The sequence below is a fragment of the Apteryx mantelli genome, chromosome 9 (assembly GCF_036417845.1).
Source record: "Apteryx mantelli isolate bAptMan1 chromosome 9, bAptMan1.hap1, whole genome shotgun sequence".
NCBI lineage: Eukaryota > Metazoa > Chordata > Aves > Apterygiformes > Apterygidae > Apteryx > Apteryx mantelli.
This window is the reverse complement of record NC_089986.1, coordinates 14189591-14216052: the sequence shown is the minus strand read 5'-3', so window position 1 is coordinate 14216052 and position 26462 is coordinate 14189591. Positions and strand designations below refer to the sequence as shown.

At 46.0% G+C, this 26462-nt stretch overlaps 1 protein-coding gene across 1 annotated transcript in view; it reads left to right on the top strand.

Moving 5' to 3' along the window:
- P3H2 (prolyl 3-hydroxylase 2) overlaps positions 1 to 26462 on the top strand; it is an 88970-nt gene that overhangs the window by 50808 nt on the left and 11700 nt on the right. The window contains exons 2-8 of the mRNA XM_067301450.1: positions 17351 to 17497; positions 18746 to 18935; positions 21904 to 22035; positions 23306 to 23448; positions 24928 to 25017; positions 25586 to 25626; positions 26136 to 26230. Coding sequence (XP_067157551.1) covers positions 17351 to 17497; positions 18746 to 18935; positions 21904 to 22035; positions 23306 to 23448; positions 24928 to 25017; positions 25586 to 25626; positions 26136 to 26230 — 838 coding nt within the window. The remainder of the gene's footprint in view (positions 1 to 17350; positions 17498 to 18745; positions 18936 to 21903; positions 22036 to 23305; positions 23449 to 24927; positions 25018 to 25585; positions 25627 to 26135; positions 26231 to 26462) is intronic.

Below are 26462 nucleotides of genomic sequence, written 5' to 3'. Positions count from 1 at the left end.
GGCTGCTGCTTTGGCTACATGTGCACTGGCAAAAATAGGACCGTAGGTGCCCTACCAGTGCAGATCCCCCGATGCTTGTGAAGTGAGTGCTGCAGTCCTGAGAGGGCCCACGCACGTCCTCCCCCTGTCCCCAGCAGGAGGGGATGCTACAGGCTGAGCTGCTGATGGTGGTGGTGATGGTGAATGAGGGCCCTGCACAGCCTCTGCCCTCGCGGCTCTCTTGTCTCACTGTGCAGCCCTCGGAAGGGGGTGGCCTTCATCTGTGTTTCATGTCCCCTCGGCTCCCGGGAGCTGGGCGGGGGTGGTGCTAGTCGTGTTCACGGTGAGCCTGAGGGACGAGGTGCCGTGCATTGGGGCTGCGCGCAGCCACCTCTGTGTTTCTGTAGGTGGTTTCACAAGCGATAGGGGGATTAGTGAGACTGTCTGGAAACCTCTGTCAGAGGATGCGCACCCCTTAGCATGTCTCCTCTTCTGCTTCCTTCCCCAACCGGATTTGCTGTAGGTCTCCCATCATACACAGATGTGGCCCTATAACATTCACACCCTCTTCTTGGCTGCCTGCCTGGAAAGCTCCTAAGATCTCTAAAGGGGAGGTGAGGGGGGGGTCTCATGGCTCACAGAGTAGAACTGATGCTGCTGAAGCATCAGAAATCTTGTGATTTGATGCCACTAAAATTAGAATTGTATCACTCTGCAGTTTATCATTTTTATACATTGATTGACCAGCAGTCTGATCTGACAGCTATATACTAAGCTTTGTGACAAGCAGGTGATGGTTAGTGATCATCTTGGTGAGCCCTCTGACACAAAGGAGAGATGCGAGAGCGGCGCTCCGTGCGGCACATCTGGCAATGAGTCTTTCATCTTGCCATTGGATTAAATGTCCCGATAAAGAAATGTAGTTGAGCAGGCTTGTTTTACTACTTTGAGGAATGGCATTAGGAGCCAGAAACCCTGGGATCTGTTTTTGATTTACCATGTGACATCAGATTCCTTACCTGCAAGCTGGGGAAAAATGATACCTCTTTCCAGGGGCCTTGCAGAGCTCAGCTAAGATTAATAAGGAAGGGAGGGGAGATGAAATAGCTGTGACATTTTATTGCTGTTATTAATAACGTAGAGAGAAGCCAGGACATCTCTGTGAATAATCTCTAGTAGTTTGCTTTTTGAGGTCTGACTGCATTTTTTCTTCTCCTACCCTCTACTAATCAGAACAAAGCCTGACTTTGTAGGAGGAGGGTTCAGAAACCAACATTTCTCAGTGTCTGAATAAAAAGCAGAGTTTCCTGGTGTAATTAGGTCCAGGCTCTCAGGAAATGAAGGCCGTCTAGTTGATAAGTTTTTAGTAATGATTACCAAGCTACGGCTGGGGAAAGTAAGCAAAGTGTTTTCATTTCAGAAGAAGCAAATCCAGCTGAGACTTGTGGTGTATGTCGTGTATGGAGGCAATTGTCCGAGTAGTATGCAGCCTCTCTTGCTAAAGCATGGGCCGGATTCAGCCTGGTACAACTCCACAGCAGGCAACACAGTTACAGCAAGAGACAGGGCAGTGTGCGCTGTAACGTGCTGCCTGTTCTGTGTTGATGTCTTTTTGCAGACTGCTGTTAATTCTTCTCTCAAAGTGGTGCAAATTAGTAATAGTGCTCATCAAAGCTCGTGGAGCTGCAATAGTGTAAGAGTGACTTTTGCAGGGTCTCTTAGGTCTTCTCCAAAATATGTAAATGTTTTTTGGGTAACGTTGGATAAAGTGAAGCCTGAAAGTACATGTGCATGAATGTGCGTAACTGGGGTTCTTTGGTGTGCTTTTGTTCCTGTATGTCAGCCTTACCTGTAGTAGTCAGAGGCTCTTAAGGAAGAGGACCTTTCTTCCAATGTTTGCAGGGTCAGATTGTGCTGAGAACATGTAGCAATTGCTACGGTGTGAAATCAACACAAATTCTATCTTGCGCCAGAATACTCATCATCCTGCCAACCAAGAGAGCACCTTTGAGATCTGATGTGCTCTTAGTGTCCCGGATGTCAGTGTGGGTTGAGGTCCCCCCATTTCGTCTGATTCTGTTTCAAAGCAATGCATTTTTTCTGGAAAATTCAACCGCCATTTACTCAAATGTTTTTGAGTTTTAGCAAAACATTGGAAGGATCTGGGAAAGTTTGCTGTTCTATTGCACTGACTCTTGCCTTACAGGCATGTAAATAGGTGTGTAGGTATATTTTGCAACAACCCCCACATCTTCTGAAAGCTCTAATACAGCCTGGCTGCAGGTCTTTTTCAGCCACACATCTACTCTGGCAACAGTAATATGCTGAAGTCTTAAAATCTCACAAATCCCTTATTTATTGCAGCTTGTATAAATGGGTTCCAGAAAGGATTACACAGCTCCCTGGAGGATAAGTCCATCAGTGGCTTTTAAGCACTATAGTCTGGAGGCAAATTCTGATTCAGGAAGTCTGTAATCTGCTGCTTTCACTGACGATGCCCTCTCTGGGAGGATCACGGTGTACCTGCCACGTTCTTGCACTCTGCCTATGAGTGTCCACCACTGGGCGTTGCTGGAGGAAGGTTCCTGGGATATGTCAACCTTTGGCTTGAACTAGTTTGGCAGGCCTTACAAGTGGTGCCCCTCAGGACCTTTCCCTTGCTTTGCCAAAGGAACAAGTGAGATCTTACTGCAGAACTGTGGAGGTGTTTTCATTTCCCTCCTTTCACCTTCTGACTTTCTCTACAAGCATTGCTTTCTTCAGAAAGGAAATGAAATGCTGAGATGCTGGCCCAGAAGTGGGTGAATCTGTCAGATCAGCATAGAAATTTCTTTGCAGAGACTGCAGGTTTTTCCAGAATCATTTACGGCATAAGCTGAATTTGTTTCCCATTGGCTTCAAACAGTTCTTCTGCGAGTGAGCAGAGTCTTATTATAAAGCAGTTCAGCAGTTTTGGTGGGCCTAGTTGTGAAGTACGCTTTGTCTGGAGCGATCCAAATGATACCGGCTCAGGTGAGATGGATATGGATATAGGCAGCTCTGCTGCTCTGCTGTGGTCTCTGAGCTCCCCTGGCTCCCACAGGCTGGCAGAGCGAGGAGGGAGAGGCATCCATCCCCACTTCTGGAATCGAACAGTCCATATCCTCTGACTGGCACTTCAGCCAGAATGCTGGATTTTGAACCTTTTTTCTCAGTGTTTTCCTTCCTTTGTTGTGGCATTCCAGTATCCACTGGCACGCTCCCATGTTCTCCCACCACTTATTTATAAGTCTTCTTTAGTCTTTGCAAAATGCTTGCTTAACTACTTTGATGAACTGGTAATTTCTTTAATCAAGTCTGCAGTGCCGTAATGTCCTTCAGCCTCATGGTGGTTTCCAAGCATTCAGCAGTGGGGAGTCATGATCCATTGGCTTATGATGCCAGCCCTGGAAAAGGTATTCCAAAAACACTGTGGCAGGAAAAAACGTGTTAGAAAACCATTCCCTCGGAGACTTTCAAATGTTTTGGTGTGACAGGGAGATGTATAGTTGTACTATGAGTCTGTTTTCTCTTGGGGATTTACAGTTTTAATTTGCCTTTCCCCTTTGCTGCTCATCACAGCTCACTGCACAGGGAGATAGTAGCATCTTTCTCAGATGTTCACAGCCCACCCTGAGGGCTATGTACTCTTTGCTTTTCAAGCAAATGCTGTGGCATTAATAAAATAAACTGACCAGAATCACTGTTAGGGTCAGTCGGTACCTTCTGTAGGAGATGAACTTTCTATTGCTAGGGTGGAAGGTGGGGAAGAGGCAGACTTCAGGCTTGGGACAGGGCTTAGGCTGCTGCTTGACAAAACTCTGTTTACATAAGAAAAGGGCTGCATAAAAGAGGTATCATTTTATCACCAGTTCAGTGTGGCTTTCTGACTCCAAGATGGTCATGAGTAATCCGCACTTTTTCTCAAAAAGGCATTTTCTAGGGGCACGTGTAGCTGTTTGGATGATGTTGAGTAACAGCGGACAAGCATATGCGTTTTAACAGCAAACTTTGGCCCCTGAAGGACATTCAACAGTTCATCACGTCTCGGTCTTTTAAAAGGTTCTGAGCCATCACTAAACCCTGGAAAGGGAGGAAAGTTTCTGCTATAATGTTTTTTCTGTTTGTCTCAGATTTTTCTGCTGTGTTTTTCTTAACTGTTCTGTAGTTATTTCTAGAGAGATATCAATGTGGAAACAGCTTGGTTAGGAGTCTGCTTCAGCACTTGATGTTATCAGCCAAAGCAGCTTAACTAGTTGTAATGTCCTAGATTACTGCCTAGGAGGCAGAATGCTAGAGAAAAGTAATATCTGAACTGGAAAGCTCCAGTTCTATGGACCTCAAAGAAGGAAGATTTATAAAAGCAGGAAAAGTGCAGAATCTGGAAAGCCGGGAATATGTGAAGGTTCTGCTGATTTTTGGATCTGGTCTCTGACTTGTGTTGCTGCATTCTTGCCAGCGTATCAGTGAAATACAGGCAGAGGTACAGATGTGCAGAAGTATTCCGGAGTAAATTTCTTTGGTCTATTCTTTTAGGCACGTGGATGGCAGTGGCCTATTGTGCACAGTACCCTGGTGATTCGCCATCACTTGTGTAGTATTTGTTAACCAGTTCAGTCACAAGAGCATAACTCTTGTCCCCCTGTTGAGAGAGGAGGTTGCATGATGCCGCTTTTATAATAAAATCCTTTACTGATAGAAGTCTTTTGATACAAATATATGTGCCTCAGTGTTATCTGGCCTTCATCTGTGTTGGAATAAGCACTGTTGAGTTTGTTTCCTTGCAGCTGACTCTCCGTTGTGGATTATACTTTAGAGACAAAGGCTGTCTCATTTCTGCTCGGATCTTAGATCCCAGAAGACTGCAAAGGCATTGTGCAGTGATCCTCTCCCAAACGTCTCCCATTCCATCTCTGTGTCATCACTGTGCTTCAGTTCTCTCACTGTGAAGGAGTTTGCTTTGTTTCTGGCCCAAATCAAATGCCTTCGGGTTTTTAAGGTTGGAAGACTTTGTGGAAATGTAGACTATTGTTATGTTCCCGTAGCATCTTCACTGCTGCAGAGTGCCCTGTCTGCTTCTTTGGGTGACTCACACTTACATGACACAACCACCAGCCCTTTTAACTGCGGGTCCTGTTTGGTTTGGTTCCCCCGCCCCCCAAAAGCATGCAATCAATTTTGGCCTTTATCAGATCGAAACATTCCAGCCTTGACCCTTCCTTCGTTCATGCACAAAGAGCTCCTCACTGCTGCTGGCTTGCTTAGCACGATTGCCATCTTTCCTCTCAGGTATTTCCTAGAATTTCTGCCAGGGGACCTCCTGTCTCTCTGCCTATTGTCAGTCAATATATCAGATTAAAGCTCATTATTTGTCTAACACACTGTGGCCCGTGGGGATTCTTGCTGGTGGTCTGCAAAGAGGGGTTAGTCACGTACTGCTTGTTTCCAGCTGCTCAATTTCATTAGCTTAAAATGTGCAGACTAATCTTTGAGTGATACTGTCCCAGGTGTGCAATGACAGGGAGGGGGGTGCTACAGGGATACTATAACAACAGAAGAAAGGATCTGCATGAGAAAACCTCTGTTTGAGAATGCCTGCCTGGTTTTATACTTGCCTTTTAATTTAGCACTGCTTGTTGCTGTTTGTCTTTAAGAATATTGCTACTCGCATACTACTTACCTCCGAGGGCCCCTCGCTTGTGTGTAATTGCCTGACCGAGGAAGGCTCTGGGGTATAGGAGTTTCAATGGATAACCAATCTGCACAGAGTCTTCAGACCTGAATACATCCCACCTGTTCTAATGGAAATTATAAAAGGAACTCTTATTTGGCTTTCAGTTTACACTAGCATCCTTTAAAACAGAGCCCATTTCTAGCCTGGCACAGCTCTCGGAGGAGCTGATCAGTCTTCCTGTGATCCGGTGTGCAGGATGTTTTGCATCCTTGACAGCAGCAAGACTACCACTTTTTGGCAGTGCAGTGACGTGTTTGCAGCATGACCATTTTAAACAGGAGGCTGGGAGGGAGGGGGGACCATTGCCTAACTATCAGCTGATATAAATGATTTTTCTTACACAGAGTAGCGTGCTGAAGTCCACGTACTGCCAGATTCTTTGTTTGGGTGATCTCTGTTGTTTACTGGCATGGAGGGAAGATTCCCTCTAAAAGGGGTTTGTTACTCAAATTTTAGAGATCCAGTCCTAGGTTTTTTTTGCCAGGAGAGCCCACACTGCATATTCTAGGAATTTTTCCTCATTTAAAATGCTGTTTCACACAAAACTTAGCTGTCATCAGAATATGTGAAACAGAACTGAGTGTTTTCTTAGGAGAAAATCTGACTTGGAGCATTTTTCACAAACAGTCATATTGAAGGCTCAGTAAACACAAACACATTTCCCACTGCCTGCTCCCAGGATGAATCCGAAGATGCATCAATGTGTTTGAGATTTGTGCAGGAAGGTTTCCCGCTGGGAGATGGTTTAGCAAGTCACTTGCCAGGAATAATGACTTGCTCTATGTGTGGTATTTATTATACCATGTGTGCATTTAAGCGTATAATACACAGCCACAAACATATGAAAATCTTCATTCTTAACTGTCCATGAACAGTTTAAGGAGAGTTTGTCAGGGAAGAAATGACGTGTTGGAAGGGAGGGACTGAAGAGAGATCTGGCTCTCAAATTCCAGACTGATTTGTCTCAGTTTAAGTTAAAAGCACCCTTGCACTGGTCTTAACCTGAACCTCAGGAAGATCATTTGTGTTGTGTGGTGCTTTTTTGTGCTGCCCGGTGCATTCCCAGCTGGCCTTCAGCCCATTTCTCCCTCCTTGCTCTGGTAATAGGACTGCCAGAGCAGGAGGCAGCAAAATGTCTTCTGTGAACTTCCATGAATTATGGTTGTATTTCCAAGGAAGACATTTTCCACCACCCTTCTCTAAATGTTTCCTCAATGCAAAAGGGCCTTTTCAGGCAGGAGGATGCAGTTGGTCCATTCTGCGTGTACATGTGAATGCTTACATAAAATAGAGTTCAAATGCCACAAGTAAGGGAATTGTTAGGACATCTGATTTATCTCGGATAACTGAATGAATTTGTTCCGCAAAGAATGTTTAAGTGGTTTGTTCAGTTCAATTTTAATTTTCCAAGCATTTGCCGCTTTCTGGAGACTAATTCAGCCTTCAGTCAGCTCTCTTGACCACGTACCTACCAGTTTGCATATGTCTGTGCACTGAAAAATTGCCTTTTGGGAAGGATGTGAGGTTTTTTGCTACCCCAACTTTCCCTTCTCGTGAGATGTTTCCCCGGTGCCAGTTCTCCAAATAGTTTCTGTTTTGGGAGTGGGTCTAGCAGAGTGGCTATTCCCTGGGGCCAGTGAGTGCCCAGCTCTCCTTGCGGTGCTGTGCTGGCACTGAAGGGTGCAGGGAGGTCAGGCATCTTTCTACAGATGTGTGATCCCATCAGCAGAGGGAAAAACTTCCTGATTAACTTCTCAAGAGAACTTCTTCCTTCTCCATTTGCGATATTACATTACTGGGACAAGGTCACATGCTATTTATAGCCATCTCATAGCTACTTGCTTCTACCCACCTAGTCAGTAAGTTCTACAATAGACACAATGAGATTAATCCTTCGTGACACTGAACCTTTTATTTCCCTTGTTATCTGTGCTTTCCAGTTCCAGAGCCTGCCTCCCCCTGTAGAGTCTAGCGCAGCTAAGCCCTTGATACAACATCAGCAATGGAACTATGGAAAAGTTTAAAAAAAAAAAAAAAAAAAAAAAAACAGTACCTGTCCATCAAAACACCTGTTGCCTGGGAGGTTTGAGACTTTGGTTTCTAGGTTAACTGAATAGTTTTAATTTTTTTCTCAGAAACTTTATGCTAGGCTCGTGCATTCAGCAATAAACTGAGGCTACATGCAGGTAGGTACAGTATTGTCACAGCAAGAAATTCTGGGATTTTGATGAATCTACCACATTTTCCAGTGTATAAGATTAACTCCTCCCCCTTCCCACCCCCCAAAAAGTTTGAATTCAAAGTGTGTTTTATGCGCTGAACATGCCTTAAGATAGAAACATGTTGGATTATGACTGTCACACAGAACGCATGATGGTTGCCCATAGATGATAGTACATTCAATGAAAGATGGAAGCAGAGGGGATTTGGTGTCAAAAATAGTATGAGGGTTTTTTTGTATCATGTACTGTATCTGCATCATGTACTGTACTGACTCAAGCGGTCAGAATCAAAATTGCATTGGCTACATTCTTTCTAAAATCTGACCGTTCTTTCTAAAATTTGACTATTGCATCTCTTTTATCCTTGTTTTTTGCCTTGAGAAGTACAGGGTGAGCTGAGAGCCACTTAGTACCAGTAGCTATTCTGAATATAGCGGCTTTCCCTTAAAAATGGCAGTATTCCGCCACATAAGAAACATAAGAAAAGTGGTGGTATGGCCCACCATCCCCTGCCACCTCTCTGCAAGAGCAGACTCTAACACTGCACAGTGCTTGTTTCGCAAACCTGGCAGTAGGTCGGTTCCAGCTCATTACCCCCATTGCCAAGCACCAGAGAGCAAACTTTAAGACTGCAAGTTTACAGTCATTATAGCTAAAAACACAAGTGCTGTTGCGTGGCGTATTCCCTAGGGAACGGACTAGGGATTTATACATGTTTGTTGAGCGCCTGGCACAAGAGGGGCTTTGATCAGGATTCATTCGTCTGTGAATAATGAGTGCAAGTGTGAATTCAAAGCACGTGCCCTCACGTGGAGCTGAGCCCGTCTCAGTTATTTTCAGATGGCCGTTAGAGATTAGGTGTGTTGTCTGGGATTCACTGTTACCTCTTTTTGAAGGGAGCGGCAGCCAAAGCGATGATAAAATCAAACAGCAAGGTAGGCATGTTCCAGTGGGCTGCTTAGGAGAGCAAGGAGACAGGCAGCATTTATTTCCTGAGCATGGCAAGTAGGTGACAGTGATGTTACAGGAACAAATTAGGTTGCCAGGCGTAGAGTGTGTTGGCTGGTGTGCAGCTTCATAAATACCAGAATGACAATGAACGGTGAATGGACTGTTAACATTATGTTAGATGTTTTGTCATCTCACCCATGAAAGCTCCATAAGGGATTTTCTTAACTGCAGTCAGTGAATCAGCACTGACTGTATAGTGATGCTCGAAATCTTGACAGTGCTCTCTCAAATCCTTTTAGCAGCCTGTGTTTAGTCCCTTCTAATGCTCCAGTTAAAACGGTCTTCCTAATGCAAGTCATTACTACAGGTTGGAAATCCTGGTCCCACTGAAGTCCACGCCAGCTTTCTCCCTAATTGTAAGGGAGCTGAGCATTTCCAACTTGCTGAAACCCTTTAGTCTAAGGTTTTGTTTGTTGAAAAATCGTTTTCCTGTTTTCCTTTGAAATGCAACACTTCTAACATTTGAACTCAAAAAAAAGTAATTTTCAGCATCAAAGCACAGAAGTATTTAAAGACTATTTTCCCCTTCTTCACTCAGCTCTAGCCGTTGTCATGGTAAGATCAAAATAGAGTATTTCAGGGTTTCTCTGTGATGATGTTATGATTTTGTGTGACCTTTTGTGTGAAATATACAGTGTTTGCTGGAACATCTCTAAAGCTTTTTATCAATCTTGTTTAAATAGCGTGAATAAGTGGACCTTAGAGAATGTGATTCTACAGTTGTCATTTTTTCCTTGCTGATTTCTATTCAGTGATGGTTGTTACCATAAGTGTTTTACATGGTGTTTTGAGAGCCCTCCAAAGATCAGAATACCCTTGTGTTGCAGGCTTGCATGTGCTTACAGTCCCCAAGTTGTCTGCCATCTAAATAAACAAAATGGATACCCAGTGGGAGAATGATTATTGCTATTCATTTAAAACAATGGAAAATCAGGCACAGAGAAAACAAAGTGATTTTTCCAGTGGCCACACAATGAGACTGTGACAGGGCCAGGAATTGAGTCCAGGTGTCCTGAGTCCCAGCCCAGATCAAAATATCCTTCTCCTCCTTGTGAATTCTGAGTTTTTTGGCAAAAAATCCTCCAAAGTGTTTCATAATTAATGTCAGTGCTAGTTTCTAAATGTCTTACCAGTTAGGAATTTGCTTTTATATACATACTTATACTTAAAAACTCCCCAAAACTTAGCAGCAGTTGGCTTTTTGTGTTGCTTTAATGTTTCTAAGGCAAATATGGGACATGATGAATTCAGAAGTGTTGATTTGAAATGTTCTGTTCTGAGTTCACTTATCAAAACCAAAAGGTCATCTCTGCTGTAAAGAGCCGGGGCCAGGACTAGACACAGCTTGAGTGTTGTTTTTAGGATGTGAAAGGGACTTTCTGTTGTGTCTAGAAATCAGACTCTGCACATCTCACAGAGGTGGATTTCATCCAGGAAGAGTCAAGTTAGGACCTGTGGCAGGTTTCGACAGCCTTCCAAAAAGGAGCTGAAACCAAAGAAAAAAAGAATATATCCCACAACAGGCTGTTTCAGTTTGCGACTCAAGGGACCAGTTCCTTGCTGAGATGTGTATGGTACCTTTTAAGCACACATGGCCAGAAGAGAAGAGAAATCTGTAGTGGTCGGGTGGAAGAATGCAGCCCTCCTGAGCAGCTCACATTGGCTTAATAGCGTTCCTCTGGATCAGATCAGCAGCTTGCTTCTCTCTGGCAAAACTCTCATCCCATTCGGGCCTCTCTAATTACAGGCTACAGTGGCAGTCTCACCTACATTTAACATGACCTGAAAACTCCCATTATGGTGAGTCCTTTATACTATATCAGATGCTGCCCATTTGAGATGAGTTTTTCCAGGATGGAATTCTAAGAAAGAATGTCTCCCATCTCCATTTTTTTGTAATTGCTACATTGAAGGGTTGTTTTTTTTTTTTTTGGGGGGGGGGATTTCTTAGGACAAAATGCAGTGTGTTGTCCTAGTTCAAAAATTCTTAATGCCATTTTGGTTGGATGCTAGGAAGCCACGGGATTGTTCTGGAAGATGGTGTCCTTAGGAAAACTCTCCCAGGTTGAGCCAATTTAGAATGCATCGAGAAATAACAAATTATAGATTACTGAAGGCTCGTTGTTGTGACAGTTGGATTGATGATGTGACTATCTGTCCTGAGCCAGTTCTGGACCCTCATAACTCCTCCCTGACTCCAGTTGCTCCATTTAAAAAAACAAAACAAAACCAAAAAAAACACTTTAGGGCAACTGAGGAGTCTGTGACTGGGGCGGCAGGATGCAGTCAGGATGTCCCGGCAGCAGTGTGAAAGGGAGCTGGCTTTGGGACAGAGAAGTCCAATGGACCTTCAGGCAGTGCTCCCCTTTGCGGCACCCATTTGACAGGGCGGGCTGAGGAGGTTGGGATGGTATGCGATGGTGTGGGAGAATGCACTGGAGAGTGGCTCTCTGCATTGGTGAATCTGTTTGCTCAGACACAGGTCTCTGCCTTGGATTTGGCAGACCTGAGTCTGCTGCAGAGCTATATTAAAAGAACATTCTTAACACTGGGAAGTCAAGGAATCAAGAATTACAGCTTTAAAGAAATCTGGATTTAGGTCTTTAAATTTGGTTCTTGACTTTGCTCCAGTTTCCAGTGTGACATTGGGGAAATCACCCAACTTACCTGTTAAACAGAAGAAACAGAATGGCCATTTGGAAACACCAAACAAAGAACTGGAATAAATCTTGTTTTTGCAATAAAAGCTGGGTTTCCCACATAAGTTGTTGGTACAGAGCTAACCCTGCAAATGTTCTGAGGTTTGCACAAGGAAATTTTTTTTGCTTATGTATGGGCATTGCAGTGCAATGGTGCTTCATTCAAAGGGTAGATCTGGACACTGCACCGAGATACCATCTGACAGGAGCTTACATCTTCCTTTCAGAGGTATTCACACATGCTTTCTCAGCCAGTTCTGTCCTGGGTCTTCTGGGAACTGGAAAAGCAATTTTGGCTGTGTTAAAACAATAGAACAAGAGCAGTGGTTTAAGAGAGCTTAAGCCTGTTCACAACTTTGTAGCTTCTGATCAGTGACAGAGATGTCAGCGAGTTTCACTAACAAATCACACATCCATGGGAGGGCAGGACTGACTCCCCAGTTCACTCAGAGTTCCCACTGTTGGCTGAGGCAGCTTGTGAATCCAAGGGGGAAAAAAAACTTTCACTGAAAACTTCCAGCCATGGCCTGCAAGTAGTATTTTCTCCCATGCTTGTATCTCCAGCTGCCAGGCTGTCCCTGTGGCACTGACGTACATCTGCTTCTCTGTCTCTTTGGCTGGGCAGTGTGAATTTTGGAGCTGCTCCAGGCACAGCATTTGGGAAACGGGCTCTCTTTGCAGCTTTGCCACTGATTCCCTACGCCCAAGCACAGTGGTTGAAGACCTCAGAGGTTCTGAGCATCTCCAGCTCCCACTGACTTAAGCACAGTTGAGGGTACCTAGCATCTCTGGTCATGCAGGTGTTGAGCAAAACACTGCCAGCCATATGCTGGGGAGGTAAAACACTCCATTTCTGGAGAGTGAGGACAAGGGACAGTGCCAGAAGCCAGCAATTGTTTTCATTGAGCTCTGCTTTTCCGATCAGATCTGCCTTTCCAAGGGGCTTTGCAGTACAGGAGCCTGAACCATTGGTGTACCATGTTTCCCTCTTCCAGTAATGGTTTGTACAGCCTAGGCTCAGCTGTGGCACAGGTCTGGCCCCTTTGCAGACGGCTTGGCTTTCCCTCCCAAAGCTCTTCATGTGTCTGGGTACCCGCTTTCAAAGTGATGGGCTGATCCGATCCTTCCTCCTCAGGCTGGGGAGGAAGGAAGAGGGAGATCTTCTGTTTGTGAATCACTGCGATGGGTTCCATTGTGACAGCATGGGGGGCCTTATGAAGAGACAAATTTTTCCTTTTGAGGGAGATGCTACTTCTAAATATTGAGTTCAACATCTCCATACCCCAGTGAGCAAAAGGAGAGTGTGACAGGAACTGCTTGTTTAATATGAAAGTGCCAATTTCACAGATCACCTGGTACATTTGGGTGTCTGCTTCCTTTCAATGTCTCCCTGTCAAAATCACTCAGACATCCCAGAAAAGCTCAGCTGGTAATTTCTGACAGCCGTGATGGAGCATTTATGTTTCCAGTTGCCACCAGTTTGACTCACTGTAACCCCCTTGTTTCCTCTCCAGACTGTGTTTGCATTCATCCTAATCTAAACAGTCCCAGATTGCAGATGAAAGCGCTGGGTGGTTCTTTAAGGGATTTGCTACATGCCTTGAAGTTTCGAGTGTGTCCTTGTATGCTCCGCAGAACATTTCCCCCTTCACTTGCCTTTCAGCTGGCTTCCCCAGTTGGAGTCTTCTTTGTACTTTTTGTAATGTAAAAATTGTTTTCAGCAGTTTGCTGCACTTTCTAATTCCACCTTGTTCTGACCAAAAGCCAAAGGAAACCTGTTACAGTAATTTTTTAATATTTGCCACTTGGAAATTTTGTTTGAGAGTGGAGATTCAAATGGCACCGGCTGCCTCCTTCGCAGCCAAAGTATGTTCCCTCTGCGCCATTAGGGAATGTTACCTTGCAATAATAATACATGTCTTCACACTGTATTTTCCCAAGTCTTGCCAAGCTTTATATACAGTATGAAAGGAGGCATCATTCTGCCAGTTAAACAACTGGGGTATTTTATTAACCCTGGCAGACAGCTCCTGTTTCCAAATAGGAAGAGATTTGCCAAGTAGTTTAGTGTGGGCTCCGTGTTTCCAGAGGGGCTCTTCTTGTCCAGCTGAATCAAAGCTGCTACTCTTACCTGCTCCAGCCGTTCCTGCTCAGAGCATAGTTTAGCGTAAAAAAGGCCGCCTTTGCCATACTGGTGCTGTAATCCAGTGCCCTGAACAAATCCTCTTCCCACCCAGGCATCCCGAGCAGTGTGAGCAGTGCCGGGGCAAGGCAGAGCACAGCTCGGTGCCAGCTGGCCCTTTGCTACTTAATCCCAGTGACGGGTGGGTTAGCTGGGAGGATGAACTCATGCAGTTTTACCCCAAACCTTTTCCCCTACACTGTAAGTGCCTATGCCATTGCCTCTGTTACCAGGGCAGGAGTGTGTCCCTTTTCCCCCCACATGCATGTGTTTGGCTGACAGCAGGGATCTCCTGTGCTGGGGTTAGGGAAGATGGAGAGGACTGAGATAGCAGTTTTCCTAAGGAGCCGAGGCTTCACATGCTTGCACACTCCTCTTTATAACTTTTGTCTCTACCGGCCAGTCAGGTGTAGTGGGGGGGTTCTCTAAGGAACTCAATTTCTACAAGTGTTGTGCAAATAGTTTGCCAAGAAGAGAGAGGAGATGGCCACAGTGTAGCCTGAACTGTTATTAGAGCATGGAGATGCTACCTGAGGAGCGTTATCCTGCAACCAACCAATGCCTCAACCACAAAAAAGGCTTTATCAGGGCCTGTGCTATATCAGATGTCAGAGAAAGCCATCCACTCTGTAAGAAGGCAGGCTGCTGTTTGCCAAGCTGCCTATTTTCTTTTATACTGAGTGAGGTTTGCCCTTAGCATTTCACAGCCAAGCTTCTGCAAGCCTTGCACATGAAATTTCCATGAGAATATATGCAGGAGCATCCCTCAAAGAGAAGCCACCATGATTTTACACAGATCCCAGTCTGAGTTGGCTCAGCAGGGGTTTATATGTTATTAGATACAATTTTTAGTTTTTAAGATGGTTGCAAACCCTTCTGAGGAGGATTATACTAACCAGGCAACCTGCTGACAAGTTGGGTGCTCAGACAATTAACAGGTCAACCAAATGTATCTGAAGATCAATCACATTTCAGAGACGAAACCAGTGATATATGCTTGACTGGTAATCAGTGTCGGTATGCACACTCTTAGCCCCCAAGAAATGCAAGGTATTGTCTCTTAGCTTGATTCTTTTCCACTGAAACTGCAGTGAAAGACAGTTCATGTGAACTCACTGAAAGAGCTTTTGTTTCTCACAGCTTGGCTGAAAGGCAATACTGTATCAGGCCATGGAAATCAATGCTCATTAAGTGCATCCAAGTCTTAACACAGTACTTGCAACTGGGCCTTAATATGCAGCACAGCCAACAGCCTAAATAAAAACACAGCTACTGGGAGGTTTTTACCATAACACTTGTTCTGGGTGGGCAGTTTGAAGGACCCTTGTGTGCTGCTCCTCTCAGCCTACACCATGGCCTGCAGCGGAGAGATGGCGGGGCTCCCTGCTCCGGCAGGCAGGCCCAAAGTGAACAGGGCAGCGTGGTTCACCGACATGCCGCTCTGCCGGCCGAGCGGCACGTGGCTCACATTCAGAGCCTGCTAGCACTCCCGCCTCAGCCGTCCCATGTGCAGCTCCGTTCTTTGGGCTGGCAGGGCTCCAGAGATGCTGCGGACATCTCCCAGGGATGAGCAGGATCTCCTGAGGGCCATGGAGCTCCTGTGGCTGGAAGGCTTGGCCAAGTGGCAGAGCTGCCCTCATGTCTGTGCTCTACCATCTGCATGTGATCAGAGCCTCCTTCCTCAAGCTGAGCAGAGGAAAGGAAAGGAAGGGACATTCGGGAGCAGCCAGGGCACTGTGCACCAGAAAGCTTTCCTTACGGATGCCTCAGGAGTGAGGCACTGGCCTGCAGACCCCTGGACGTCCTCTGTTGGGTGTATTCACCTGCTGTGTTCCCCCTCTGGGGGTTGGAGGCAGAGACTATCCTTCTGCCCTGCGGTGTTCCCCCAGCATGACGCTGATGGGCTGGGATCAACTGTGGTAAAGATTTTGCTGTGCTGTGGCTTGTGGCTAAAACCACAAGCCTGACATGGACTTTGCAGGGCTGGAAGAAGGCTGGGCAGCCATGGCCTCATCCAGAGTGTGTCTCCTCCCTGCTCCAGGCCTAGGATAACAGGGCATTGAGCTCATCCCTCTCTGCAGGTCTCTTTGCAGCTCACTTTCATTTTGCTGGTGGGATTATCCAGTGGGTACCTGGGAGCCTAGTGTGGAGGTCTCAAGTGGGATTTCTGCAGGTGAACTGCCTCGCAGTGACTGCAGTGTGGCGCAGATGCCCCTGAGCTAGCTGGCTCCGGTGCCTCTGGCAGAGGCTAGCCACTGTAGCCTGGAGCTCAGTGCAGGTTTTGCTAACAAGGGGAACACTTGGACACTTGGCATTCCCAAGGCCCGTGTGGTTATAGCTATAGCATTAGCCTCATCCTGGCTAACAAGCATGAGAGCCTGCTCAGCCTGCAGGCATATCCCTGGGGCCTGGCTCTGCACATTGCTGTTACTCGGTGGTGGTGGCTTTCTTCCAGGAGCAACTGCATTAGCCATGGAAATGGCCTCTGACCCTGCTCCATCATGCAGATGTTTCACCTGAACATCTCTCCTATTTCCTGCACTCCCAGTCGCTGCAGTGGATGTGTTTAGGACTAGCATTTCTGATGGTTTAAGAGGCTTTTTCCAGGGTGAAACTAATGCCTGGTCTCAGTTACAAACCTATAAATGCAAACTAACTTGATATATCAAGATAAACTCCATTTTATACCTCTGCCCCTACCAGCAGAGTCTGGCCTTTTGCAACTGTATACAGCTGAGCTTAGTAAATGGTCCCAAATCCCCTATACAAACAAAGTAGAGATACTTAGCCTGGACATAGCATAGCCTCTAAGGCTAGTAGAGAGAACAGTCTCAGCAACTTCTTTCCCCTCCTCTCTCTGTCTCTGATATCTCATGAGATCACCTCTCCACCAGGGATTGTGTGGGGCGTTGAATTAGCCAAGTTCAGAGGATGTGCAGCTGCAAAAGAGGCTGGCCTGTCACCAATAGACCAAATCACAGAGAGATGAAGTGACTTGTCTGGCACTAGGAAACTCCAGCCCTCCCAGCTACCCTTGCACTGGGCTTTTCCTGTCAGTTCAGCCATTTTCCTCAGCCTCTGCATTCAGGTTTTCCTTGATTATCCCATCACTGCTCAGCCCATTCTCCTTTTGCCACTGTTGTCTTCTCACTCCCTTCTGGACTTGCAGAATGGATGAAATGGCAGGCTCCCCTTGCTGAGTCTAACAGCTGGAGTGCAGGGTCCAGATGTGCTGGGAACACCATGCTAGGCAGATGCTTGAGGAATATTTTGCTATGGTTTTGCCTTAGGACTGTGTGCTTTTGCTTCATGTGATTGAAGCTGACAGGGCAAAGAGAAAATCCAGGGGCCTGAAACGGTTGGTGAGCAGATAGCTGTCTAGGATAAAACAGGATGTAATGTATCAGGGCTTTTTCCGTTCTGCAGAAGTAGAAGGTGCAGAATAAATGGCTGTTTTCACTGCCCTTCATCACCAGCTCAGCTCTTCCTTCTTGTTTTGTTACAGCTGAACAAACTGGAGGAGGCAGCAGATGCAGCTCACACTTTCTTCATGGCAAACCCTGAGCACATGGAAATACAGCAGGACATTGAGAATTACAAAACCACGGCAGGGAAAGTCAACCTGATTGATCGAGAGGCCAAACCACACATGGTGAGTCTGGGCTAAAGAGGTGCCTGGGGTTAAGTGTCAGGCAGTCTGGAGAAAAGAGATTTAGGAGGCCAAGAGAGCATCTCTTGTGAATGGGGAGGCTCTTGCCAAGGTCCATATTACAATACCACAAAGCAAACTCTCCCTTTTAGACCTTTCCTTTGAGCTAAGTCAGCTTCTGCTTTTTCAAGGCACTCTGCTGTATGTTTGATGACTATGTCCCTAGCTCGTTCCCTATGTTCGGGGTGCTCCTGGTTCATCCGTGGCTGTGAACATCCACCAGTGGTCAGCTTTGATGGATGCTTAATTACCTTCAAGTGCACTCATTGACAGATCTTGGCTCATGCATATTTCCTTTGAGCTGGATCCTCCCGCCGGGGCAAGGTATATGCACATGAGTGACTGTGCTGTTGAGGGTGCAAGGGTGAAAATAGGAGAGTGACAACTTTTTCCACCTGCCCAGACTGAAGGGCCAGCACAAGGCTAATGGGGTCCTGGAAGCAAAGGTCTTGTTCTCTTGAGTTTTCAAGACACAGACGTTTCTCTTTCCATGGGCAGGGAGAGGCAGTGGCATGACACCAGGTTACAAGCCAGGCTTCAAACCCACCAAAGCCAGTGGAAAGATTCTTCCCCCAGTAGTTCTTGTTGCACAAGCTGATTGAACTGGCTTTTCTGCCTGTTTTGCTATGTGGGTGATAGGACTATCCCTACTTCAAATTTCACAAGGTATAAGGAAGCAAGAGGGACCATTTGGTGTGATGGAGGCATTCATGTGGGGGCATTCTGAATCAGATCTGCCTGGGCCAGGTGCAGGCTTTTTCCTTGCTTTACATGTCAGCTGATAGCCTCTCTCACTCATCCTGTGTCATTGGTATGCTCAGGAGCCATTCAAAATTAGGGTCATTCCATGTAGTATTTGGGCAGGAGGGTTAAAATGGAGTAGTGTTTTGGGGGGGTGGGTGGGTTGGTCTTTTTCTTTTCACACAATGCATAATCCAGCAGTGGCATCGAGAATTCTCTAAGTACAGAGGAGTTCAAAGGAGCATTTAGGCAGGTTTATGAGGTTCCACTGCTCCACAAGTCCGTTGATGCTTAAATGTCATTTGGTGCAGCCATTTATGCGTGTTAGTACCTGTCCTTGCCCACTTGTACTTTATTTCAAAAAGCACCTGCTGTTGGCAGAGGCAGGATACTATGGTCTGAGCAATGCAGCCCACTTAGAGTCTTGCCTTCTGCCTGCCTACTTTACAGGAGGACTACAGTGCTGGGGTAAGGCACTACGATAAGGAGGAGTATGAGCTGGCTATTGAGTTCTTGGAGCGCGCATTAAAAGAGTACTACTCTGAGGATGAAGAGTGCCAGATCATGTGTGAAGGGCCTCAGAGATTTGAGGAGCATGAATACCTGGAATATAAGGCTGGCCTCTACGAAGCTATTGCAGGTGAGATCTTTTTGCATCTTAGGAGTTCTCACCTTTGGCCCTGCAATACTTTTAATAACTGAGTTTGGGCCTTTGGCTGGATGTGGTCAAGTGTCTTTCCTTCCGTCACGGCTGTTAGTACCCCTGCAGCAAGCACTTGTAAGGCTGGAAAATGTAAATACACTGAACAGAGAACAGGGAACTAGAACATCTAGTTTTGGTCCTAAACAGAAACTGGACTGGAGGAATTGGACTTCCAGTTGTGTGGAGCATTTGCAGCTTTCAGTAAGAGATGGAACTGTAGGTTCTTCAACATGAATTGCATAGTCTCTCTGTGTTTACCTGTTTACCCCTGTGCACAGTTGCATATACCTTGGTGGAACCTAGGCATCACCAGGCCCTATCTATAGTCTCTCTAATTTTCTGTACATATGAAGAGAGCAGAAGAGTTCTCTTGGCCGTGCTCCAGGTGGCCAGGAAAGTTGCCAGAAAGACTCAGAACGTAGGCATCCTCCCCATCCAAAAGGATGGATTTCTCATTTGTGGAGAGCCACCTAATTACAACCTTGACTGAAGTCCCTGGAGAGAGTTGAACATTGCTGTGTAATCTTCAGATTTTCATGTGTGGCTGTGTGGCTTTGAGCCGGGGGGATTAAAACAATTCATTCTCAGTAGAAATAAGATTACATTTATTTAGTGGTGAGGGAAAGAATAGCAATAAATTAAGTTTTATTTGGCAACAGAAATCTTATTTATCTGCCGTTGGTCTTGGAGTTCCATCAAGCTCTTTGAGTTTTGCTTGTCCTGTGGAAAATGCTTCACTCAAATGCAGATTGTTCTTCATTTTTGCATAATTGTGTTTGCAGAGAGACAAGAGGTCTAACTGAACCTAACAAGATGGGAAACCACCAATACACAGAAAGGGAAGGTGCCTTTAAGGGGTTTAATCACTTTGGAACAAAACGAGCAAAATTTGTTTCTAATATTTACCCATGCCAAAAAATATGACAAGTGTTCCAAGGGCTGACCTGCAGACAGGTTTTGTCACCAGTGTAACTGTCAGGGACTCATGCATGGTTTTAAAACCATGACCAGGAAACCAAGGGCCATATCAAGCCCTCCAAGAGAAGAGTCCTCAGTGGTGAAGTAAACCCACCTTCCTTCTTGCTGAAAGCTGCTGCTCATCAAACAGGTTTTGATCTCCTGCCTCTCTGTAAATTGTTTCTGTGCTGTGCAAGTCAAGTGCAGCCCCATGCTTCTGTCGTGGACAATGTGGAGCACAGACGTGGTCATGGTGCAGAGGTTTCCTCCCTGGCACATCACACGGGAACAAGAGCGAGCCCAGTTGTCATTGCAAGGGCTGTGACTTGGCTTGGCCACGTACGCTTGGGACTAACAACTCCAACCCCCAGGTCCATTGAGGCACCCAAGGAAACAGGGAAGTGAGGGCAGAAGGAGGGAGATAAGACACACAGCATCACTGTTTTCCTACAGGGAACTGAGAGTGGTTCATTACAGAATAACTTAAACCAGAGTTTCCTCCCGGGTCCACGGCTCTTGGCCCAGATATTTCAGCAGGGAGTGGAAACTCTTAACACACTGAGAAAATAGAGTTTAAGTTTCTCCAAAACTTTGTTCTCTTTTCAGTCTCAAGCTAGTTTGGTGTGCTACTACGTAAGGTTGAAATGCTCTCATCTCTCCACCCCAGAAAAGGTTCATTTCAGTGACTGATTCCCATATATATATTCTGTAGGACCTGACAGTACCAAGACAAAGCAGTGCTTGTCCATGATGGATCATTTCATGTCTAGAATGCTTAGATTGGTTTAAGTTAAAGCAAAATTATTTATGTCCCTTTCCTTCACACTTTCCATAGTGTCATATCCTGGATGTGTACGGTAAATCAGATGTCCACTCAGACTACCTGCTCAGAGAAAATGGGGACTGTTTTGAGTTTCCACTTGATCTCAGTGCAAATTCCTCAGGCTGGTTTTTTGGCAGTTCTGAGAAATGCTTTGGTAGCTGAGCACGTTTTTTTCAAGCCTGTGTTTGTTTCCTGAAGTCTTCAATGGTGTACAGAGAGAGAGCAAGCAAAGTAGATTTGTAAGTACATTGCAGCAAAGGCTCCAAACTGGAATCAGATGTCAGTTTTGGCTTAGAAAACGCACAGCTGATACAACGCCTATATTGCATACTCCCTCCAATTAGAAAACCTGCTGATGGCAAATGTTTGCTACGTGCTTTCATTGTCCCGGGAGATTTGTCATCATTAAGAAGCACCAAGCATAGGGATTTTGCTGCCAACTTTTGCACCTTAGACCTTTCAAACTAGCAGTGCACACGCTCTGCTCAGCCGTGCTTGAATAACTGCACTAACCCCCCAGCCCCTCTTGCAACACTCTGCCCTTGCGAGCTTTGTTGCTGCAGGAAGGAGGAGGTTAAAGATGAGCTGAAGGGAGATGGTGTGGGATTAGTTTTCATGTGGCAGCCATCCTGTCTTCGCACCTCTGCTGCTGTGTGGGTTCCCTCACCTTTGGTGTGGCTCGTGGACTTAACAGCAAAGTCCCACCAGTGCATCTGGGAAGAGCAACAGTGTGTGGATGGTTTCAGCACAGAAGTAGCAGCTCCTGGAATACAAAAAAAATGCTCAAACTTCCTCTACAGTTGACAGAAGGAGAAAGGCATTTCTGAAAGGGGCCAAAAATGCAACTGCACCTCTCCATTGGCTTTTAGAAAGAGTCTGAGCTATTTCTATAGGTGCTGTCAGTCGCCTGCCAAGCCAGAGCAGCAGAGTGATGAGTCTCCCAGTCGTACCCACACACACAGAAAGACAGTTCAACACTGGAATTTTCTTCTCCCCCACTTCGGTGCCACCACCCTTTGAGTCGCATGTCCTTCAGTCCGGGAAACTTAGTCTCCCTCTGTCCTAGTCTCATCACTGTCACCATCCTTCCAACTTCAGACTGTCTTATCCCTCTTTTCCTTGCAGATCACTACATGCAAGTCCTGATGTGCAAACACGACTGCGTCCGAGAACTCGCCACGCGTTCAGGACGTATCTCGCCCATTGAAAATTTCCTTCCTCTCCATTATGACTACTTGCAGTTTGCCTATTACAGAGGTAAAGTCTGTCTTTCTGCTCTTTACAGCTCTTGCTGAATTTTGTGCAAGGAGGAATTGTTTTATTTGGGAATCAGAATATTTCCTCATGAGGTGTGTGTGCTGCCATGGTGCAGTGGCACTATCTGAAAGAGGGAGCAAAGGGCACTGAAAGTTGTCTGTTCAAAAGTACTTTCCTTTTTAGGTTGAGTGAAATGCATGGTTAAGTACTTTTATAAAAATGCTTTTGTATTATATTGCTGGAATCAAATATTCAAGAATCAGCAGTCAAGCTCTACAAGTTCAAACTTTAGCTTAAAAATCATATGATTCTTCTTTAAATAAATCATGCATGTTGGCGTCCTTTCATTTGCCTTTTGATGTTAAAATTTTGGCTGTTCACATTCTTACATAGTGTAAGTTGAATATAACAGTTATACAAGTTATCCCAAGTTTATCCCAAGACTCTAGAAGCTGGAGCTTTTGGCTAATTACTAAATATTTTAAGATTCACAATAAAGTTGCGGGAGTTGGTAATGCTATAAAATACTGCTAGTTGTCTGGTACTGTATGGTTTTTAATGTTCTGCTATAAATAAAAAAAGTGTAGGCAGAATTCGAATATCTTAGACAGGCTGAGGGTAAGAATTGTTCCCTGAAAAGGAGAAAATTAGCAAAAAGGGCAGAATTTGTCAGAGTCAAAGTGGCTGTTCAAACCAAAAGCTTCTTCATTCATCAGCTCACTGAGAATAAAGCCAGAGGAGTCAGCAAGGTTTCGTGCCTGATGTGCAAGCTTTTTTACTCCTTTGCCAAATTAGAGGTTTAATGTGGTGGTAAAACTCAGAGAGCCCTGAGAGATCCTGCACATGAGAGAGGCAGTTTGCTGCCAAAGAGCATCAATATCCTACCTCTGTGAAGAGCAGGGCCTTCCAGCACCTGCCGGGTTAAGGATGTGGTGAGAGCCTGGCCTTCCTCCCTGGACGCCTCTCTCCCAGTGACCCACATGCCAGTCCGGCACTGCTTACTTCAGATCTGGTTCCTCCCTACAGCCCAGGGAGGACCGCGAGACCTGCTCCCCATTCGCTGTGCTCTGCACCCCAAAAGTCTGCAGGGTCTAGGGCCTGGTGCCATCTCCCAGGTTCAGTCCCTGACCTGTGCATGACTGCACAGGTTCCTTCCTCCTCCCTTCTTGCCTCCTTGCTCTCTGTGCTCTGTGACCCTCCTGGCACAGCCAAAGGGGTGACGGTGCTGGGCACTCCTCTGCCCCCTAACAACTGCTGTGTTCCCTTCCAGTCGGTGACTATGTAAAAGCTCTGGAATGTGCCAAGTCCTACCTCCTCTTCCACCCAGATGATGAAGATGTCTTAGAGAACGCAAGTTATTACGAGGGCCTTTTGGAAGGTACTCTGGATCCAGACACCATCAAGCCCAGAAAGGTGAGAACAAATGTCACGTAAGAACATTTGGTAGCACAGTGCAGAAGCATCATCTGGAAATAAATGCAGCTTGGCAATTTTCCCATCTTGGGACCACTTTGAAAACAGATGTGAAGATGATGGACTAGCTGGCAATGCAGACTGTAATAGTGCAGATCCAGAGGGGCTGGTGTGAGCGAGAAACTGGAGAGCAGGGTCTTCTTTAAATTGGGACTTTAGCTAAACAAAGCCCAAGCAAGGGCAGTGTGGGTGATGACTGAGCACCTGAACAACGTAAACCCTTCCTTTCTCTCAGTGCTCTGGAGGAGGCATGTGAAGGAGGAACGTAATGAAACACTGAGCACAAGGGGAACCTCCATTCAGAGAAGGCTGGAAAGTATTTTCCCAAGAGAAGTTTTGGATGTCAGCATTACTGCTTGAGTCACTGACAGATAGCTTAGAGTTAAGTGTTCAGCCTGTTCTGCAGGGAGCAGCATTGCCATAGCAAGGTTAGGCTGGGGTCAAACAATCAAATAGTATTTATTCAATCACCCAGTGGGACAGACTTCCTCTTCATTCAGGGTAATTTTCATCCGTGGTTCTGTGGCTGCCTTTCTCACGATGCAGAACATGAGAAGTTCCTCTCATCCCATCACAGCCCTGCTCAGACTCATTCGTTTCGCTCTGTAAGGGGAGGTCATCAGGATTTGGATTTTCTGTTCCCTAGGAAATTTCTTGATTTCCAGGAAAACCATGTGCTGAAATGGTAAAAAACAAGAACAATCATCATTTCTCCTCACAAAGTGAATCTAGGAAAAAAATGAAGTTGACAAAAACATTTCAATCTGTTTCCAATGTTTTGACATCTTCTGTAAAAGAACGCAATTAATTTTGTTTTGCAAAGTAATTTTCTAGGAGAAAACCTAGTATTTCGTTACACATTTTTCATACAAAAATCTTTGTTGGAAGATTTCCAGCTAGCTCTGCTTTTGTGGTCCCCGTCCCACAGTACCCGAGTGCCTCACAGAGTGCAATGTTTGAACCCACCCACCGTTCCTGCCAGACAGGGCTGGGCTATTAGCTCCATGTTACAGACAGCCGAGGCACAGCTCAGCCAAGGTCCGTATCCCAACAGCCCGAATCTGCCTCCAACTCTGCAGCTGGGGTTTCCCCAGTCAGCATCTTGCTGAGAAATTTAGAGGTTTTCCAGGGTGCTCAACTCTCTCCAGTAATGATGCACATGTATTCTGGGCATTCGGTCTTCATAACTGAGGAGCTCACCACCTCCCCAGCCCACACAGGAGGTCTGTAATGTAGCAAGCAGCGCAGCCTTGTGCCCCAGGGTTGATTTAAGGCATGATCTAGGAACTGGTGCATCCTTCATCTCCTAGGAGTCTGAGGTGATGCATGAAAAGCAATTCCCTGTTTAAGCAGAGGTACGTTTGCCGTTTCTTGTGAAAACTACACTTATAGCAACTCCCTTTCTCCTCCTCATTTCAGGAAGCTAAAATGCTGCTGAGGCGCCATAAGCTGGAATCTCACCTCTTGCAGATGGCTGCAGCCGGCCTTGGATTCGTCTACACAGAGCCGGTAATGCCCGTGTCTGTCACTGCAAGGGCTGTTTATGGGTTTACAGCTATAGCAATGGCTTCCCCCTCTCTCCTTGCTGTAAAGCAAGCCCTGTGTTGGTGACTCAGGAGCTATGTCTTGGCCCGGTTTGTTCCCTGTAGGAAAATGGTGTTGGCAAGGCAAGCGAGGCAGCTGTTCCAGGGTGGAGGAGAGGCAGACGCAGCTTCATCCATCCCCTCCTTGGCATCTGGCTGTCTCTCAGCCATCAATCCAGTGAGACATCTTCCAAGTGCCACCCCCATTTTATGGTGGTGGGGTGGGACAGAGAAGGCCAGGCAAGCTGCCCAGCTGAGTGTCCCTATCATGCTGGGTTCCCCCTGTACTCACTGTATGACGCCAGTTCAGGTCTGGGGTAATCTTTCCATTTGGTCACTCCAGGCAAGCGCCCAAAGTCATAGGGAATGAATCCAGACCAGAGAGATTGACTGATTTCCCCCAGTGTGAGGCAGAGCAAGGAAACCCTGCAGGAGCTTTCTGGGATGAATTTGATCATTAATTTAAAAAGCACAAACTCTCTCTCTTGCTGCAGAACTACTGGAACCGGTATGGAGCCCGTCAGGATGAGCACAGGTGAGTCCTTGCCTGAAGGCACCACCATGCTGTCTGTACCCAGGGATTCGCAGGCACCCACGGGGGCTGTAAAAGGGATGTGTCTGTGATGGAGATACCAGCCTGTCCTCTCAGGAGGTGCTACCATGTCTACCCCAGCACACCATCACTATAGAATTAGGGCCCTTTGCCTTTCCATTACAAATATTCCCACAAGCACCTTATTTTAGCCTAGTGCCTCAGAACCAGTGATGAACTAGAGGGAATTTGGTCAGGGAGGCAAGTGTTGCTGTTCAGTTTTTGTTGGTGTTTGTGCTTTGCTGGTGGAAACCATTGTTTCCATTTCCAAGAAAACATTTTATAACAGGACGGGGAAGAGCTTCTACTTGTGTAGTTGCGGCATTCATACAAAGTACCAATTTGTCCATTTTTTGGTGTAGTGGTTTCCAGGGGGGTGCAAAAACAGCATTGTTCCTAGAACTAGAGACCAGTTGCCGAAGTCATGGTGTTCCTCTTCTCTTGCTCCTCAGTGTCCCATCAAGTATTAGCAGTGAACCAGAGGATGGGCCCAGGCTGTCCCTGGGAAAGAAAACTGTGTCAAAACCAGATCGAGAGTTGAAGGAGGGTAAGTCTGATGAAAGTTTTTTACCAAAACCAGAAGTTTTCTTTTATTACTAGAGAGTACAAACTGCCACCATAGTCACCATAATAAGAAAGTCGTCACTTGAGTAATGAGGTCCAAACCTACCTGGGGCGTTGCAGTTTTGCTTAACAGAGAAGTCTCTATTTGACCCTGCAGCAGCATTTGTTGGTCTGTGGATCCTGCCAGCACTATAGTGCTCTTGGATCTGCTCTTC